The 18,475-nt window shown below is 37.8% G+C and overlaps 1 protein-coding gene and 1 pseudogene across 2 annotated transcripts in view; one reads left to right on the forward strand and one right to left on the reverse strand.

Annotated features, from left to right (window-relative positions):
• The window catches only part of LOC149021436 (1-phosphatidylinositol-3-phosphate 5-kinase FAB1B-like), a 32,228-nt gene extending 20,646 nt beyond the window's left edge, over positions 1 to 11,582 (reverse strand). For both annotated transcript variants that reach the window (XR_016172332.1, XM_089149670.1), the window contains exons 1-2: positions 9,633 to 11,582; positions 8,309 to 9,037 (exon numbers count right to left, since the gene is read on the reverse strand). Coding sequence is in view for 1 of the 2 variants with exons in the window: in XM_089149670.1 (XP_089005796.1) it covers positions 8,309 to 9,037; positions 9,633 to 10,252 (1,349 nt within the window). In the remaining variant the exon portion in view is untranslated. The remainder of the gene's footprint in view (positions 1 to 8,308; positions 9,038 to 9,632) is intronic.
• Positions 11,583 to 17,382: 5,800 nt separating this feature from the next.
• LOC149021437 (putative clathrin assembly protein At4g40080) lies at positions 17,383 to 18,185 on the forward strand (annotated as a pseudogene).
• The last annotated feature ends 290 nt before the right edge of the window (positions 18,186 to 18,475 follow it).

The raw sequence follows: 18,475 nt of genomic DNA on the forward strand, positions 1-18,475 counted from the left end.
ATCATTCAACATGTTACATTAAAATCACCTCTGGAAAAAAATTATACAGACAGGTGACAGAAGGAATCACATCCATTGTGGTAGCCACTGTGAGAATGATTCTTCTTCAGAAGGGTTGTAAATGAATAGTTGAAAATCTGAATTCAATTCGTATTCGTATCTGTTTAAGAGCATTCGAATTTGATTTTTTCAAATTCAGACGATCCAATTAATAATCGAATTCAAATTCGGATGATCCGATTAATAATCGAATTCAAATTCGGATGATCTGATTAATAATCGAATTTGGATATGCCAATTTTAAGTCGGATATTATCCGATTCAATTAGATATTTGACGGATATTATCTGTATCCAATTAAAGTTTAATTTTGGGGAATACAACATTATCCCTTCATTAATATTCATTTTTAGTAACTAATTACATTAAACTACCAATAGTTACTCTAATCGGATGTCGGATATTCAAACTACATTCAAATATTTTTATCCATCCGATTACTTTGAATTCGGATCAGATATTATCCGAAAATCCGATTAACTAAACAAATTCGAATTCGCATATAAATATACATATCCGATGCATATCGGATTCGAATTCGGAAAATGTGTTTAATAATCGGATTCAGATTCGGATATTACAATATTCAAGCCGAATTCAATCCGTTTACATCCCTATTCTTCAGATGAATCAGGTTGCCATTCCCACCCTAACATGATCCATAGTTCCATACTCTCACTGAATGGAGAACATTATAGTAAAATCAAAATAACAGATATGTATGTAAACTATCGTTCAATATCAACTCTCAACCAAAACAAAAATTCAATTCATACTTCAATTCCACTTCCACAATGAGGATTACAAGCATACATAGAATGAAATAAAAGACTCCTAAAGTATAAACTAACTCTCAACTAAGAAACTTGTTTGACCCCAGAAGGTTTCATTCATATATATTGTACCTTGGATACGAATACCATTGTGTGATGTGTGTTTCGGTCTACTAGGATTTTTACTGTCTCAAGTGCAACATCTTCTGCTGCTCCAGCAGTGCACCCTTAAGATGCTGGCAGTTGATAAAACAAGATCCAATGGTGGGTTTTGCTTCTTATGTTCTACTCAGACACCCTAATCTGAGTGCCAGTTCCTTTCTCCCTCATCTCTCTTTTCCAGAAAATACTCCAGCTATGGAGACATGAGGTTAGTGCACTGGCGATCTGCAATCGGGTAGACTTGAGCCCAATTCCAAGAAGGTGAGTACCAGTTCAGCAGGTTGCTTCCCACCGTTGTTGATGCGAAACAGTGAGAAGAATAACAGCACAGAATCCAAAGTGGATTGATGCAGCCTCAATTGATTGAGGGCCAGTTCTTCACAGATTTTTAAGAAAACCAACTCATATAGGGTGGATAGGTTTGGTTTCTGGGAAAACAGTTATGTTGTGGCTTTGTTGTTAAAAGCCGTATATTCTTAAATGATATTTAAGGTATCAAGGATCTGATAGGAGATATGGATAAATTTCTTGAGGTGGGAAACGAGGGTCTATAGGTGTCCTAATGAGACTGGAACTTAGAAAGAATGTAGGTAATAATTTAGGGATATGATCCCCCAAATTTGGTTAGGTTTGGATGGTTAAATTAAAAAATTCGAAGGTTCTTCTTGTGGGGGTTTTAGGGAGTACGAAAATTCAAAAAAAAAATCAAGCAAAATAAAAAAAGATGATACAAGAAGGGGAATGGAGTGTAGGCTCCCAAATACCTAAATGAGGGAGTCTTGTGAAGCTTTGAATTATCGGAAGATGGAGTATGTAGGCTGTCTTAGCAAGAATCTAGGCTTGACTTCACCATAAACCTTAATTCTTCTTCAATCTTGGATCTTCCAAATTGAAGACACACAGTTGCAGTAGCAACACACAAGACAATACTTGAACTGGGAAGCTTTATTGGTCATATCAAAGTTGGGTGCTTTCCCCTCAAGTGGAGGTCCTCATTTATACATAATAAACTGGAGTTCTAATATAATTTGAACTCCAAATTGAACTCTTATCTCAAAATAGAAACTAATTAATTTATAATAGGACACTTGAAACTGAAATAGAACATCAGAAAAGACTATTCTTCCCTTATAACTAAAGTTAGGAAAGAAATATATAATTGAACTGTCTAACTCACCTATCTTCAGGCTCAGGCTAGACACTAATCTTTTGGACCCATAGAATAGGCACATGACCGCACAAACTTTATGAAACAAAGGCCTAACACCCATAGTTATCATTTATCAACTCTTAGGTTAATTTTGTTGGGAAATGGACCAATTCAATGCTGGATCCGCATCATGGATTACACCTCCAACCTGAAACTTTGGCCAGGTGGCTGAGGTCAACATTGATAACACACTCTTCATTTCATGATTTTATTTTATTTTATTGTTTTTCTTCATCTTCTTCATTTTTCAATTCATCAGGTCCATTCTCATCGGTTCAGTCATCACCGCAGGTGGCTGGTGACACAGTGGACAGCTTGTGGCATATTCTAGCAAGATGGAGAATTTGAAGGAATTGGCCAAGTCTAGTTTATTGTCCAGCAGCTTTTCATGTATTGTTATGGAAGATACAGGGCTCTTTTAAAGCAGTGATGCTGCACATCAGTTGGATATAATAAGCCACGAAGAGAAAAACATTTTCCTCAATGGTTGTGGAAAAAAAAATTATGCTGTGTGTGATGTCTCAGTCTGTATAACTTTATGATAGGCCCCTTACTACTCATGTCTATACCAGGAAAGACTCAAAACAGAAGTAGAGGGGCCACCAAACATTGGAGTTGGGCCTGCAGCAGTCACAGCCACCGGGCACCTGTGATGGAGTGGAGGAAAGAAGGAGAAAGTCAGTAGTGAGTAGAGTTAGTAATTGAGTCAAGAGTGAGCTGTGTTATGGAGTCAGTTATTAGTTAGTTACGGAATTGTTTTGTTTTATAGAAGGGGATAGCGGGGAAGAGGGCATCGAAGAATTTGTATTGGCTTTGGGAAAGGAGACTTGCAGGGAGAGTAGTGGTCTCTCATAGCCAGATTTATGTTTTCCCACTGAAGTTCTAAACTTGTGTATATTGCTCTGCTGTTGCTGAATTTAAACTCCAATTCCGGATCACTGATATGTGTGCCAATGGTCTGGTGTGTCTGTGTAAAGGTGACCTGACTGTTGCAGTAGCACAAACACCAAGGATCGCCGACTGTTTGTGAATCTGATACAAACACATAAATCCATATGCAACTTCAATGATTAGTAGGACATCCATCACGGTCAATCCCCCTCTTCCCCCAAGTAGGTCTAAAGAGGGGACCACCAAAGAAGTGCAACATTTACTGCATAAACTGAGAAGAGAATTCCTTGTTCTCCATTATGAAAATTTCATCTTTGCATGGTTGTCAAAGCGTCCACCAAGGTGCGCCTAGGCGGCAAGGCAGTTTTTCAACTGCCTTGTTTTGAACCACTTTATTAACATGCAGTTTTTTTTTTGCCTCTTTTTCACCTAATTGCTATCACTTTGTTGCCTTGTGCACCTTATTGCAGCCTAAACACCAAAACGGTTGTCTTTTTTGACATGTTGTACATAATAATATTTTTCTTTATTTTTTAAAATCAAATTTTATTCCACAAAGCCATATACAAACTTAATAGTTAATCATTTCGGAATCGGGGATCAATGAATCATTAAATGGATAAGGTACTTATTTGGCATCACACTATCATAGAGGTAAGTGAACATGTAAAATTACTACTTTCATTTCATACTTATAATTTGATATATTTTATGGTCATATGTTATGATGCTTGATGAGATGAACTTATGCTTGTGTTCTTTTTGAATAATTTTTCATAATTATGATTCTTGAATGGTTTTTTTTTTAAGATGAATGTGATTCTTGAATGTTTGTTTAGCTTATAATAGAAATTTATCAGCTTAAGAATAGTCGTATTGAAAAAAAATTGACCCAACCACTTTGGTCGCCTTATTGCCGCCTAGGCACCGCTTTGTTGCCTGAACACCTAGACAAATCCCCAACCGCTTTGGTCGCCTTGCCGCCTTGGCAACCTTGCATTGTTGTTATACGTCTAGATGACCAAAGGCAATGGAGAGGACCAAGGCAAAGGCAACCGATGCTCATCCATGCCAAAGCAATTATGATGCCTAGGCAACTCCTCTTAGTTAATTCACTTTTGTTGAAAGAAACGATTGTGGTGAATGGCTTATTGATCCATGATCTCAAGCCCTTTATTTATAATAAAGTGGAAAGTAGACTATTACAAGGAATAGAAGTTTACATGAATGCAAACTCTAATTTAACTCCTATACAAACTCTTATTATACTCTTAATAGAATCCAACACTCCCCCTCAAGTTGAGGCATGGATATCACACATGTCCAACTTGACCAAAAAAGTATAAAACATCTGTCAGGTAAACATCTGCAATTTGATCTTCAAACTTATAGATTACGTCTGCCTTATAGACTTCCATTTGATTTGTCTTCATCTTTACTGCAACTTTATGTCTCCAAGGAAGAACGCCCAAGTAAAAAAGTAGAATCTTCAAATGTTGAGAAGACTAAATTTCTGCACAAATCTGAGGGAAAATATATTTTTGGGGTAACAATAGCTAGGGTAAAACAGCCAAAGTGAAAGTTTTGATTTGTAGCAATGTTAGATCTTTAAAGGGAAAGTTTGCCAAGAGACAATCTCCAAAGGTAGGGGAAAATTTGTCAAGATAAGTGACAATCTCCAAAGGTAATAGAGATCAAGTTCTGCAAAGGTCAAACGACAAGTCTTTTGCAAGGTTAGATCTCCGAAGGGAAGATGTCAAGTTAAGGGGCAAATCTCCAAGGTTAACAGAGATCAAGTTCTGCACAGTCAAAAAGATAGCTTTATAGCAATGTTAGATTTCCAAAGTGGAAGATTGCAAAGGTAAGGGACAAACTTTCAAAGGTAACAAAGATCAAATTCTACATAAGGAAGTCTACATGAAAGGCTTTGAATTGTAGACATCTTCAATCTCCCCCTCACGTGTAGCGTTACACGTGGGAAGATAATAACAAAGAAATTCCAATGGGGAAACTTGGAAAGGAAGAAATTGTAATGGTAAGATAAAAGTATCAGGAAAACAAATCTAGAGAAAATGACAAAATTTGAAAGGGGGTTGACCGAGCCTACGGTGCCACTAATGAAGGTCTGATATTACCGAATGGACCGGATTAGAAGATCCTCCAATCGGCTCGAGCAAATAAAATCCATTTACCACGACCAATCTCCTTCCTCAGATCCTGAAGTAGCTAGGTAGGAGTTGGTAGGGGTAGTAGAGGAAGCAATGGTCGAGGCTGTACCGGCAATAGAAGACTGCATAATACGTCGCAGAGTAGCGAACTTCTCCTGCGAAAAACCAACGTCTGCAGAGGGTGTGGTGGAAACTGTCTCAGAAAGATTAGTCTTTGGTTTTCCCTGTCTTTGTGCTCGTTTTTGCTCAAAATCAGCAGGCTTCCCATGCAGTTTCCAACAATTTTCCTTGGTATGATATGGTTTGTGACAGTGCTCACACTTGACAATCTCCTTAGCCGGATCAGATTTAGTGCAAACAGACTGTAAAGCTGATTTCTCCATTATAGGAGTATGAAGCATGACTAATCGACGACTTTCCTCACACTGAACAAGAGCATAAGACTGTTCTAGTGTAGGAAAGGGAGAACGACTTAAGACTTGCACTCTGATCTAATCGTACTCCATGTTCAAACCTGCCAAGAAGTCATATACTCGAATCTTATCAATGTACTTCTTATATGTCGCCACATCATCTGGATTAGTGGGGTGATAATCCCCATAATGATCCAACTCTTGCCAAAGAGATCGCAACTCAGCATAATAGTGGGCCACAGTTAGTTCCTTTTGGGTAGTCTTATGAAGCTTCTTTCATAGCTCATAAACATGTGCATCATTCCCCAATTGTCCATCTGTTTCAGTAGTAGCCTTCCAGATTTGGGCTGCAGTATCAAGTAATAGGTAACCCCGGGCAATATTTGGATGAATGGAATTCAAAAGGAATGACATAATAAGAGAGTCGTTTGATATCCATTTATCCTATAAAACACCTGCGGTAGTGGGTTTGATAGTAGTGCCCGTAATGTATCCAACTAGTCCTCTTCCAACAATAGTCAGGTAAGCAGATCGAGACCAGATCAAGTAATTTGTGCCGTCAAATCTTACCGAAAGAGAATGAAAAGTGGAAAAATATTCGGATCCAGTGGGAGCAGTAGTATCATCAATAGTTGTCATGTTGACAAAATTATTTGCAGTTCTTCAGTCTTCACCCTTTCGAAGTAACAGAAACGTCGCAGAATGCAATAGCCAAACACCTCAGACAATTTTTCTCTCTCTCTCTCTTTTTTTTTTTTTTACAGAATAGCAGATTATAAGAAACAAAATAACAATATGGTTTGGCCAAATATGCAATGGTCTGGTTTGGTCTAAATTCAGAGAGAACCAAAATATGGTCTAAAGTTGGAGAGAACCAAAATATGGTTCGACCAAGATTTATTGTTTACCTAGTTCAGTCTGATTCGTTTTCTCTTCTTCTTCTTGAAGTCCCAAAAGCTTGGAGAGACGAAGCAAGTAGCGAAGACGATGGTGTTTCTTCTCTTTCTTCTCTTCTTCTTTCCTTTTCTTCCTGGTCTTCCCTAATCGAACCCTTTGTAGTGCAGTGGGTACTGAAGAACAGAGAAAAAAAAAGGAGATGGGTTGCGAGGGTTTGCGATGGGTGCAGTGGAACTGAAGAACCGGAAAAAAACAGAACTGTAGGTTGCGAGGGTTTGCGATGGGTGCAGGTGCGGCGGTGATGGTATGCCAGAAAAAAACGATGGGTGAAAAAAAATTCAGGGAATTTCGATGGCTTCTGGCTCGATAAGAGATGCAGCGGCGATGGTATAAGCAGGGTTCCTCTTCTCTTCTTCTTTCCCTCCTTTTTCTTGTTCTTGCAGTGGCAAATTTCTGTCCAAAACTGAAGAATCAATAGGTGCAGAAAATTTCTGAATTTGAATATCTGCGATAGTTGCGAAAAAAAAGAGGAATTTGAATGTCTGCGATAGTTGCAGAAAAATCCTGCGATGGTTGTAGAAAAAGTTCTGCAATTGTTGCAAAAGAAAGAGCTCTACGATGGTATTACAGTTGCAGAAAATTCCTGCGATGGTTGCAGAAAATTCTGCAACTGCGATGGGTTTTACGGTAGCAGAAGAAAGAGAAAATCTGCAAAAAATCTGCGATGGGTTTTGCAGAAGGAAAAAATTCTTTAATCGAACTTAGGCTCTGATACCATGTTGAAAGAAACGATTGTGGTGAATGGCTTATTGATCCATGATCTCAAGCCCTTTATTTATAATAAAGTGGAAAGTAGACTATTACAAGGAATAGAAGTTTACATGAATGCAAACTCTAATTTAACTCCTATACAAACTCTTATTAGACTCCTAATAGAATCCAACATAGGAGGTGTTAAGGCATAAGTTTCCTGTTGGAGAAGAAGCGGAAGCGGGCAGAGTGCACAAGCGGCTAAGTATGATGTTGGCTTCAGACGAGTCATTCTGTTATGATTTTGACAACTTCAACGCCCAACATTTTACTGAATCTATGTATGCTGTCTTAGAGGTATATTTGGATATGTTCAGAGATTTCATGTCACCCGAGCAACTTGATGCTAGATCAATGAAATTACGCTAGTAAGAAATGCAGCAAACCTAGTTTAAATTCCAAATAAAAAAGTGAAAACACAAAAACATATCAATTTTGCTGTAGAGGGCATAGTGTGTGGGAAATGATATGACAGGCAATGTAATCTTCATAAAAGGACTTGTTTTCATAGCACACGATGCAAATACAATAAGACCACATATGAAAATGAGTGATTTGGTAATAAAGGCAGACCGCACATTGAGTTTAATAAGATGCAAGACATAACCACACAATATGCATATCCACCAACATACCACATCGTCAATTCTTTAAGGAAAGACACCTCATGGGTTTCATGAACCTAAGCCACACATTAAATAAACTACATGGTACACCACATCACCACCAGATTTCATCTTCACAAGAAACAGAGATAATACACATGCAGTTGGTCTGGAAAAATAACATGCATGAGAGAAAAATGATTGACCATGTTACAGTCTGAGTTGTGAGTTCGTGACATCAAATAAATGGTTGCTCAGAGGAATCTCCAGAGTAATTAGTTGCCTTATATGAATCATCATCTATTTATTGTAAAAGTACCTCTCGCTGCGATGCCCACAAGCTAGGCACTTGATCTTCACATACCCACCAGGATCCATTCCTCCACCCTTGCTTGTATCTGGCTTCAGGAGTGTTGCAGCTTCCCAAGACAATGATGTAATTATATCCAACCAACCTTCTTTGTCAGGTTCCTCACCAATAGGTAGATTTTCAACTTGCAAAAGTTGGGAAACTAAAGCCCTAAAATGCCCGTCAACCACATTCTTCATGGCCTTACGGTGCTCTTCAGCAGATCGGTCCCTAGTTCGGTTATCCCCACTGCCAAAGCTGCTTGAAGAACGTAAATATCCCCACTCTCCTGTAGCATCGTCATCGTCATCATCAAACAGCACAGCTTCTCTATCATCCTCTTCATCTTCTGGATCTGGAGGTAGCCAAAGCAACCCATTATTCTCAAAGTCTACTGGCTCTGTTTCTGTAACATCAGGCCCATATAATGATCCAGCAGTATCACATTCGTAACCGGTATCACGTCCGTCTCCTTCTTCCCCCTGTTTCTTAATCCCTTCGTCCAAACTATCATGTACCGACGAGCTGCACAAATCCTTTGTTTCAATATTTTCTGCATCAGGATGCACTTTATGTGATCCATAGGTATGGTCAATCTCATCAAACTCGACTGAGCTATAATAATAATCAGCCGGAGGAAATTGCTGAGTTTCACAATCTGATCGATAAACACCATATTCATCATAATCGTCATCACTCCTGACACCAAAGAATAAGCAAAAACCACATAATTGAACATGCACCTCCATAACAGTCTTAATATTAGATACGGAGTAATAAAAGAGAGAAAAGTTTTAATTAGTCTGCACATTTAATCAAAGAATCTATCCAAGTACATGAGTAACACTTCCAAAAAAATAAAAAGGGCGAACCAGTGCCAAAGGCTTCTGCACAAGCACAGTCCAGGGGGTAGTTGTCCTACGCAATCATACCCCCAATAAATTTTGTTGGGAGGCTGTTCAATGCCTTTTACCTCAGGACTACAACTGTGATTCACCAACCGTTGTGCCAAGGCCCGTCCCTTAGCCCCACCCAAAAAATGCAAAACAAAATTGCTTGATACCAGGGAGAGAACACAAAAATCTGTTTAGGATTGTAGAGCACTAACCAGTGAATAAACCATTCCTACAGCCAGTGATGGTCATGTACTCATTCATAAACCAACACCACAAATGGACAAAACAGGCACATACACACACAACTATTGACCATGCTAATAAAACCTGCCCTGTACCTACTGATTAAACTAGCTACTGTCAGGAATTTCTGTCAAGAAGCAAGATCAAAAGAATACCTGTTAAATGAAAATCCATAAGCACAGGGAGATTGATCCCCAACATCTTTAACAGGATCCATGTCCCTATCAGGCACTACCATGTCATGTTTTTCTGTATGTTCAACTTGAGAAGACTGATGGGGGCTGAGACTTGCACTATATGGCACCCGTTGATAAGGTCCAGTTGAGTATCGCATAGAACTAGTAGTGCTATTGCTGCTGCTACCACCAGTTGCACTAGACTTTGTGCTGGCCAGACTTGCTGCTGAGGGTGAAGGACTGAGACCTGGAGTGGATGTTCGGATCCCATTACCAACTGTTGCTAAACCTTGTTCCCATTGTTTGTGGCAATAATTACAGGCCCGAATCTTTTCCCCCTCCTCGCTGCTTGTCTTTGTCTCATCAGCCACGACAGTAACTGTGTTTGCAGTGCACTTTGAACAGAAAACTCTTCCACATACACGGCAATGATGCCTACGATTAAAGACTGTGAATTGGCAGTCACACTCGTAGCATACCCTGCAGCTTTCGTCAGGCATCCAAAAGTCCCTTGACACATGAGCTGAGTCTGTCTTCCGAGGAAGCCAGGATTTAAAGACGTCGACTAAATCAGTAAACTTTTTGTCCTGGGAGTCCATTGACAAACAACCCTCCCAGCCCCATTCATTATGAAATGATCATTGGCCACAGCTGAAGTTCAAATTTCTCACTCAAAATAATACAGCTGAAATCAAATGCAAGTTTCTGAACAGCGACCGAACCCAATTAACAAAGAGTGATGGCAAACTCAATAACTAAACACCAAAAGGCTTCAGCAGAATGCAAAGCACCTAAAAAATAAAAATCCACACTACAATAGATCCTGGGTGGAGTTCCTACAGCTATTGCTGCTCCAATTCGCAGCAACAGAAACTGAACTCAAAAACAGCTACAGTGTGCAGTTCCTTTCATCAGATACAATTTTGCATGAGAAATATAGATCCGGGGACAATTAAAACGCAAACTGCAACTTTGGTTGCCCAAATCAGAAAGCAATCTCGATACCATAACTGCAATTCCAGATACCAAAACTGATATCAAACACGCAACTAAGGGCTCTGATGATTGTTCCACTGCTACCACCGGGCAAAATCATGCAAATATGTGCTTTTGGTTTGCATTCCACAAGGAAACGGCCTTGAAACTACCCGCCGTGACGACCCTCCGCTCCCACCCCCAAATGGCTAAAATTTATATCAAATACCAACTCAGTCGCTAAAACAAATTTGGGGAGACAAAACACCAAAATACTTATGTTTTAATTGGGAACGTCCACCATGCCTATAGTTCGTCCAATCTGCAATCAAAAGATGCAAAGGAAGTCTCTTCCACTGCCCCAATAGAAAGAATAGAAGAAGATAGCCTCAAAAAACCGACACCGTCAATGACCTAAACCAAACTAGGTATCCATAAACCCAAACACCATAAATGATTCCTTGTAGAAATTAAAACAAACTAATCCCTCAAAATCGAATCTTACACTAGTTCTCCCTTTCCACTCTCCTTCTGAAACTTGAAAATCGAACCCACTGAGACGATAACAAGCTAAAATCAAGACGGCATCAAACCTGCACCTGCAACTTCCCCCTTATCTTTGACTAGTAGACAACAAATCGGTGAAATCCTAACAGAACTCACGGAATTCAAATGAATGAAGAGGAAATCGTGAAGCGATTACCTTCTTCCTCTTCTCTTCCACTTTATCTTTAATTTTTTCCCCCTCTTTCCTGTGGCAGCGACAGACAACAGAAGTCTTCTTACACTGCAAACGGTGTCTGAAAAATACAAATTTAAATTTAAACAAATCAACAAAAACACATCAATTTGAATGGAAATAGCAAGTAGGTCGGAAACTTAGGAACTGGAAAAATGAATTTATCATTTATTTCTATACAGAAAAAAATTTATTTCTTCTCGTTTCTGAGAATTTTGTGGCCTTATAAATTTGGTTTTTGGGTATGAAATGAAAACCTTATAAAACTTGTTGCCTACGTGGACCCCACATCACAAAGAAACAAAATATTTCTATACGTTTTCATAAATTCACACGGACCTGGGCCGTCAAAGATGATGACTCATCACCGGCTACCGGGTAATCTACAGCTGCGTTTCCATGTACAGATATATCATTATTTTATTGAAATTACTAATTATTATGTGTTTATAAATTAAATAATATGTATAGACATCTAGAAGTTTGACACCTGTTTGATGCTTAGATTTGCTCTAGAAGTAGATTAGGTTGATCCCTTCATTTCTAATCTACATCCAAGCTTCAACTTAATCCAAATTATGTATGAAAATAGAAAAAGATTGGTAAGAGTATCAAACATGATTGAGTAGGATTTAATGTAGAAAGGAAAAGTATAGATTTTTGACTTGAGATTTTGATTGTTTTTCTTTCCCTATTTGTTAAGAAAATGTTTTTATTTGAATATGTAATCAAACAAAGCCTAGAAGAATGTAAATAAGTAGTTCTAATGGTTCAAGGCGACGTAAAGAGCCAATTATCACCAAAATTATTGGCTTCCACGTGGATATGTTGAAACTTAACACATGTAGAGTTCAGCATTTCCCTAAATCTTGATGACGTGCTAGACATTCTTGAACAAAGACATTTTTTTCTTTTATCTTTTTTTTTTTCTCAGTCAAATGAACAAAGCATTGTTGTCCGGCCAAAAGAAGGGCTTTTCTAATAGTTTTTTTTTTTTTTTTTTTGGTAAAAAGGGCTTTTCTATAAGTTAAAGCTTCTATAACTAGCACTATTTGCTCGTCATCTTATATTTCTCGTGTTATTCCACATTTCATGGTTTTAACAAAGTAATAAATTAATTCATTAGCAAAAAAAAACAAATTAATAAATTAATAAAATATTACAAAATAATAAAATAATAAAAGGCAACATGGTCAGGTTAAATGTTTTTTTTGGCCCAAAACAAAAAATGTCAGGTCAAATGTTTAAAGGGTAATTAGCCTGACCGGTTTGAATTTGTTTAAAATCAACGAGTAAGAGTCACCGCTGTGTGAACTTATTTGTAATTCAAAGCATACAATGTTTGTAATGTTTGGATTTTGAGAACGTGTATCCTGTTTCCAATGAAAACAGAGAATAAAAAATAATAATAAAGAAAATAAAAATAAAAAGTGACTGTGTAGGTCTAAAATGATAGTTAAACATAAAAATGCATCATTGTGCCTCATTTTACAATAAATTATGCATGACTTGCTTTTCATCCAAGAAACAACATAATATTTATCCCAAAAAATAAAAAAAAGCAACCTTATCATTTATTTTTCAACAAATCACTAATTCAGGTTATTCAAGGTCATTATAATATGCATAGAACAAAATTCCATCGAAATTTTTCATTTTGAAAAAATGCGAAACGAAACTCATGAGGACTGAAAAAAAATCCTCAGTTTCGATCGAAACTTGTCGAAACCTTGAAACCTGTCGAAACTTGGTTTAACCCAGTTGGACCAGCTGGATCATGAGGAAAAAAAATTCCCAAATTTTGTGGAAACCTAAAAAATTTAGTGGAAACCTGAGAAATTTGGTGGAAATTTGAAACTTTTTCCTGTAAATTTTGTAGCTTTCCCAATTTTTCAATTTTTTTGTTTATTTCATGTTTCCCCAAATACCCCCTCCATTAGGACTTCCCTATCCAAAGTGTGTATTCCCTCATGTTGGTTATCTTAAGCATGTTGGTGACCAGACTCATAAAGTTACAGTTGTCGATTAACTTGACAATCATAGGCATAAAATGTCATGGGATGTCTATGTTCGTTGGTTGGAGGAGAGGATGTTACAGGCATAGTATTACTCAGTTCACAGGATGAATCCACTCTTGGCACTCCTCTTAACACTAAGTTGTATTTTCTTTTTATTGTCAACTATTTTGAAATTATAAATTATATATTGAATGTTATGTGCTTAAGTAGTTAAGTCTAAAATGTACTTTTTGACAACTCTACATTGATGTTATGCGCATTGAATGACATATCTACATTGATTTTTTCAGCAAAATACAACAAATGTATTCTTTATACTCTAATTAGCTTAAATACAAGATTCCACCCCAAAATACTATCTAAAACTGTCGAAACTTGATGTCGAAACTTGTACGGAAAAAATCATCGATTTCTTCGAAATTTCCCAAGTTTTCACCTAAGTTTTCCATTTTCACCCGGTTGAAACTTGAGTTTCCCTCGAATTTTTTACCATGATAATATGAATACAAATATACAATCACCCCAAAAATAACAAGAAGCAACCTTATCATTTATTTTTCAACAAAATCACTAATTCAAGGTCATTATAATATGAATACAATCACAATCTCAAGGAAATTGTATTGCTACTATAATGTTGTTTATTGATATAATTCAAATGCTAATTGTGATTTTTTACAAGTCAGATTTGACAACAAACCATCTTAGTGTTGGAAGAGCTTACTTGAAGGAAAAGAATCTCTTTTATTGAGACTTTTTTGGAAAGTTGGTATTGGTGAGAAGATCTAAATATGGGAAGGCAATTGGATTCTAACTTCAAAAAAATTTGAAGTTCAATAGATCAAGTCCCATGGGAGCATATTGGATAAAGTCCGGGATTATTTATTTATTTATTTATTTTTATTTTTTTTGAATCTGAAGAGTTTATATATAGGGGAGGGGAAATATATTACTAATATATAGGTGCCGCCGGATGGTGCGAACCCAGACCTCCCGGTGGGAAGTCCGGAACTTTTATAAACAATAAGTCTTAGACTTAATTGATCATCGAACTAAAGTTTGGAAGGTGGATTTACTTGATGCATTTTTCCTTTCTATTGATTAGAAGGAAATTATCAAAATCTAGTTGGAATTGTATCATCATGAGGAGAAGTTGGTGTGAGTAGTTTCCAAATCAGGAAGATTCTCTGTTAAATATGTATACCATTTTTTTAAAAATAGGAGCAATGATCTTTCTAATAGTTGGCCTTCCTCTTCAGGTAATCACTAGTCTTATTCATTAATGAAAGAATTTATTGGAAGAGATTATGGAATGCCCCAACTTTTATTTATAATTAAAATGTTTGTAAGGAAGACTTGTGCAAATGAAATTGCTTAAGGTGAAAGCTTGCTTGTTATGAATATTCCTTTAATTTCCTCTCGTGTGGTGTGGTTGTGATATTGAGATTATTAAATATTCACTAGGATTTACGTGGCTCCGTTGAATTCAACCGATGTCAACCGAAGAGTTCAGATGTTTTGACTTTTGTAAAGAGTTGTGTACATGGCTTTCTTATATAGAAATAGAGTCCTTATTCATCAGTGTTCTAAGACTCTTGTAATTGTGGTCTTCTATATACTTTGAGTTACAGTGTTTGGATTTATATGAATATAGGTGTTGGACCGATTTCAATAGAAGGGGGCAGCAAAGCCAAGACATCCGACACCGAAGCCAGGAGGGAGCGGCCAAAGAGCCGACTCCGTGGGCCTCAGCTAGATAATCGATTTAGTTTAGCCCTCAGAAAATATAGGTGTTTTAGATTACATAAAATATTGACTTTATGCAGTTGTAGTAATTGTAATGTGTATCAAACTCTTATTTGGGTTGGTTAGAGTAGAGTCCTTCTTAAATGCAGTAGCTAGTGTTTGATCACCTATGGAATTCTTGGAAGAGTCTTTGCGAGTCTAATTGTAGAGTCCTTATTATATGTAGTAACTAGTGTTTGATCAGCTGTGAGACTCCTAATAGCTGAGAAACTCTTGGAAGTAACCTTAGCCGCATAAACTTAAGATGAAGTGGTGGCTAGGGTTTTTGTTGATTTTTCATAAATATCGCTAATACCCTCCATCAGACAGAACATTAGTAACATCTATGATTGGTTTAAATGTTGGGATCCAATCTTCAAGGCTGATAAAAAGGAAGTAGTGCCCCCCTATTTGATGTATGCCATGTAGATTATAGTAAATCCAGACCACTCAAAACGCATGGTTTGTTTTTTTTTTTTTTTTGAATGAAAAATATGTTTTGTTTCACTTGAGTTAGACATGTATATGGTGTTTTAAGTGACTGAAATTAAATGAAATTTACGTAACGTGCATCCATTGGTAGACACCACAAACACCAACACAGGTAGAGAATGTTTAAAGGATGGACTTTTGTTGGAGAATTGGATCAATAAAACATTGGAAATTGGGGGGAGATATGGGTTCCTGCTTTACCGGAGTATAAAATCAATAAGGCCTAGCCCAAGAGAGATTGTGATATAAGGTGGATGGGTGAACTTATTGATCAGGTGGAGAGAAAATGGAAAAAAAACAATGGTGGAGGCTTGGGCCCATGAATTGTTGTCACTTAGGGTTTCTAAGCACTTATGTATATTCTTTTGTAATCGAACATTGAGTAAAAAATCTAATGTGGACATAGCCTTACATTAAGGTGAACCAGAGTAACATCTATGTCTCTTTCTTCCTTGTTTTCTATTCGATTGTGTGACTCTAATCCTAACAAATGGTTAGATGATATCAATTATCTTATGGCCAAATTTCTGTTGTGAAATCAGAGTTGTAGGGATGCATTTCAAGGCAATTAGGGGGGTGGTTTGGCCTTTTTCGATGCGGTCAAGGGATTGCTTTACCGCCCCTGCCAATGAATGAATGTATTCTCCACCAAGAAAAAAAGGCCGACATGGTCAACGACCACAGAGCGCTCTTTCCCAAACCCGGGTACACGAGGTGCATGGAGCCTATTGGAAAAATAAAGGCCGGCAATGTTTCACCAAGGGAGCGTGCAACAGCACACTATGGTAAGTCAGGCTGGCACAACAATTCGGAGCAAATGTAGAACATGCCTAAGGGGCTGAAGTTGAACGAGCACATGACTTTTACATGTGCGTATCAAATCGGCCGACCACGACATCGAGTTTATGATTTAGTACTATATTGTTAGTATTATTATTATTTTTATTATTTTTTTCATATCATATAAAGAATATTGATACATTTATTTATTTATTTATTTGGGGGGTCAAATGGAAAACTATATTATATTAGACCCTCCAATGTAACACTAGAGGAAAGGTAAATGTTGTTTACAAAACGGCTTGCAAGAGACTACCACTAAACACGATTTAGATGAAACTTCTTTGTACCATGGGCTAAGAAGTCAGCATGGTTATTACAAGTCCTGATGATATAATGAAACTGAACATACTGGAGACAACTAGAGAGTCACAAAATATTACGGATTAACCCATCATTAGACCAATGAAGGACTACAACTTGGCCATGCAAAGCCCGAATGGCAGGAAGACTAATAAATTAGCTAAAATAAAAGTTAAGAGTTTTTTCGTATGGTGCTCCCTTAAGTGGGGTCTAAATTCATGACTGTCCCCTTAAAAGCGATATTTTTCACAGCCCTCCCTTTGCATAAAACTCAATATTTCAAGTTATCCTCCTTGATGGTCAAGAGGGTTGTAAAATGACAATTATACATAGTTAATGTGTGAGGACAAAATTACCCTTTCATTCACTTGGTGATGGGAGATCCATCTTCTTTTCATACCCTGCCGAAAACCCTGCAACACCACTCGTCCGGCAACCACCACACCTTCACCTTCCGAAAATCAGCCCACCCTCTCTCCTTCAATGATAGGGTAAACAACGCAGAAACACGGGTTGGCTCAAAGAATCCAATGGTTTAAGATGAAATTCTTCGCTGGTCAGCCCACCGTTCTATCACATGGTTTGTGAGCAATTGGGCAAAAACGAAGGGCAGCTTAGAGATCTGATGGTAGTACTGAGAGACAACACTTGAGCAAAGCAGCTTTGCTATCCAAGCCTTGCAACGTTGGTCTCCAAGTTGCAATACTGAGAGCGACTACACACGACCCCGCCCTCAAATCCAACCCTGTTCTCCTTGGGACATGGTTCTTGCCTCACGGCTTTAGCATGCGTCGATTATCTGATGGGTCGTCTTCAGCATACACGAAACTCCACAGTAGCAATCAAGTGCCTCATCACCATCCACTACATAATTTGGCGAGGCTCTTTCATCCTCCAAGATCAACTCTCCATTTCCCCTTCCATCGGTGGCCAGAACCACCCCAACCTCTCTAGTTTCCCCTGAATCTTGGGAGTTATCTTCTTGTATGCGACTTTCATCGAATAGATGTTGCTCACTTCTCGAATTCTTGGGTTCCTCTTTTCATTGGATTGTGATCATAAAGCGGAACACAGGAACAAATTTACTTTGCTTCTGAATTACGATTTGTTAAAAAAAGTGGGTTCTTTGGTGAGCGTAGGGAAGAGATTTGCAGAGCACCAAAATCATTATTCGCCCAGGTAAACGGATTGGTTCATGAGATCACATCCCAGGTGGGTGAAGATTTGGATCATAAAGCGAAACACAGGAACAAGCTTGCCAGAGTCGGAGGTAGAGGAACCACCAGAGTCGAAGGTAGAGGAAGTTCGCGGAGTTGGGGGCAGAGGAGAGTGAACTTCCTTTCGAACGAACTGAAAAAAGAATTAACAAGGGGTATTTAGGTCATTACACATTAACGGGTATAAATGTATAATAATCATTTTTCAATCTTTACTTAACCGTCAAAACGCCGGAAACTTGGAATATTGAGTTTTGTGCCAGGAGGAAGCCGTGAAATATATCACCCTTAAAGGGACAGTCATGAATTTGGGCCCCACTTAAGGGGCGCCATACAAAAAACCAAAAACAAAATTTTACTTTGAATTGAGTACGTGTAAAGAATCCAACTATATGAGTTGAAAATTTTTCTTGTAGGGATCTAACCCTATGGCTGAAGCTCAAGAGTCTAACC

Source organism: Hakea prostrata, chromosome 3 (assembly GCF_041222555.1).
Source record: "Hakea prostrata isolate BN-2017 chromosome 3, UWA_Hpros_2, whole genome shotgun sequence".
Classification (NCBI taxonomy): Eukaryota; Viridiplantae; Streptophyta; class Magnoliopsida; order Proteales; family Proteaceae; genus Hakea; species Hakea prostrata.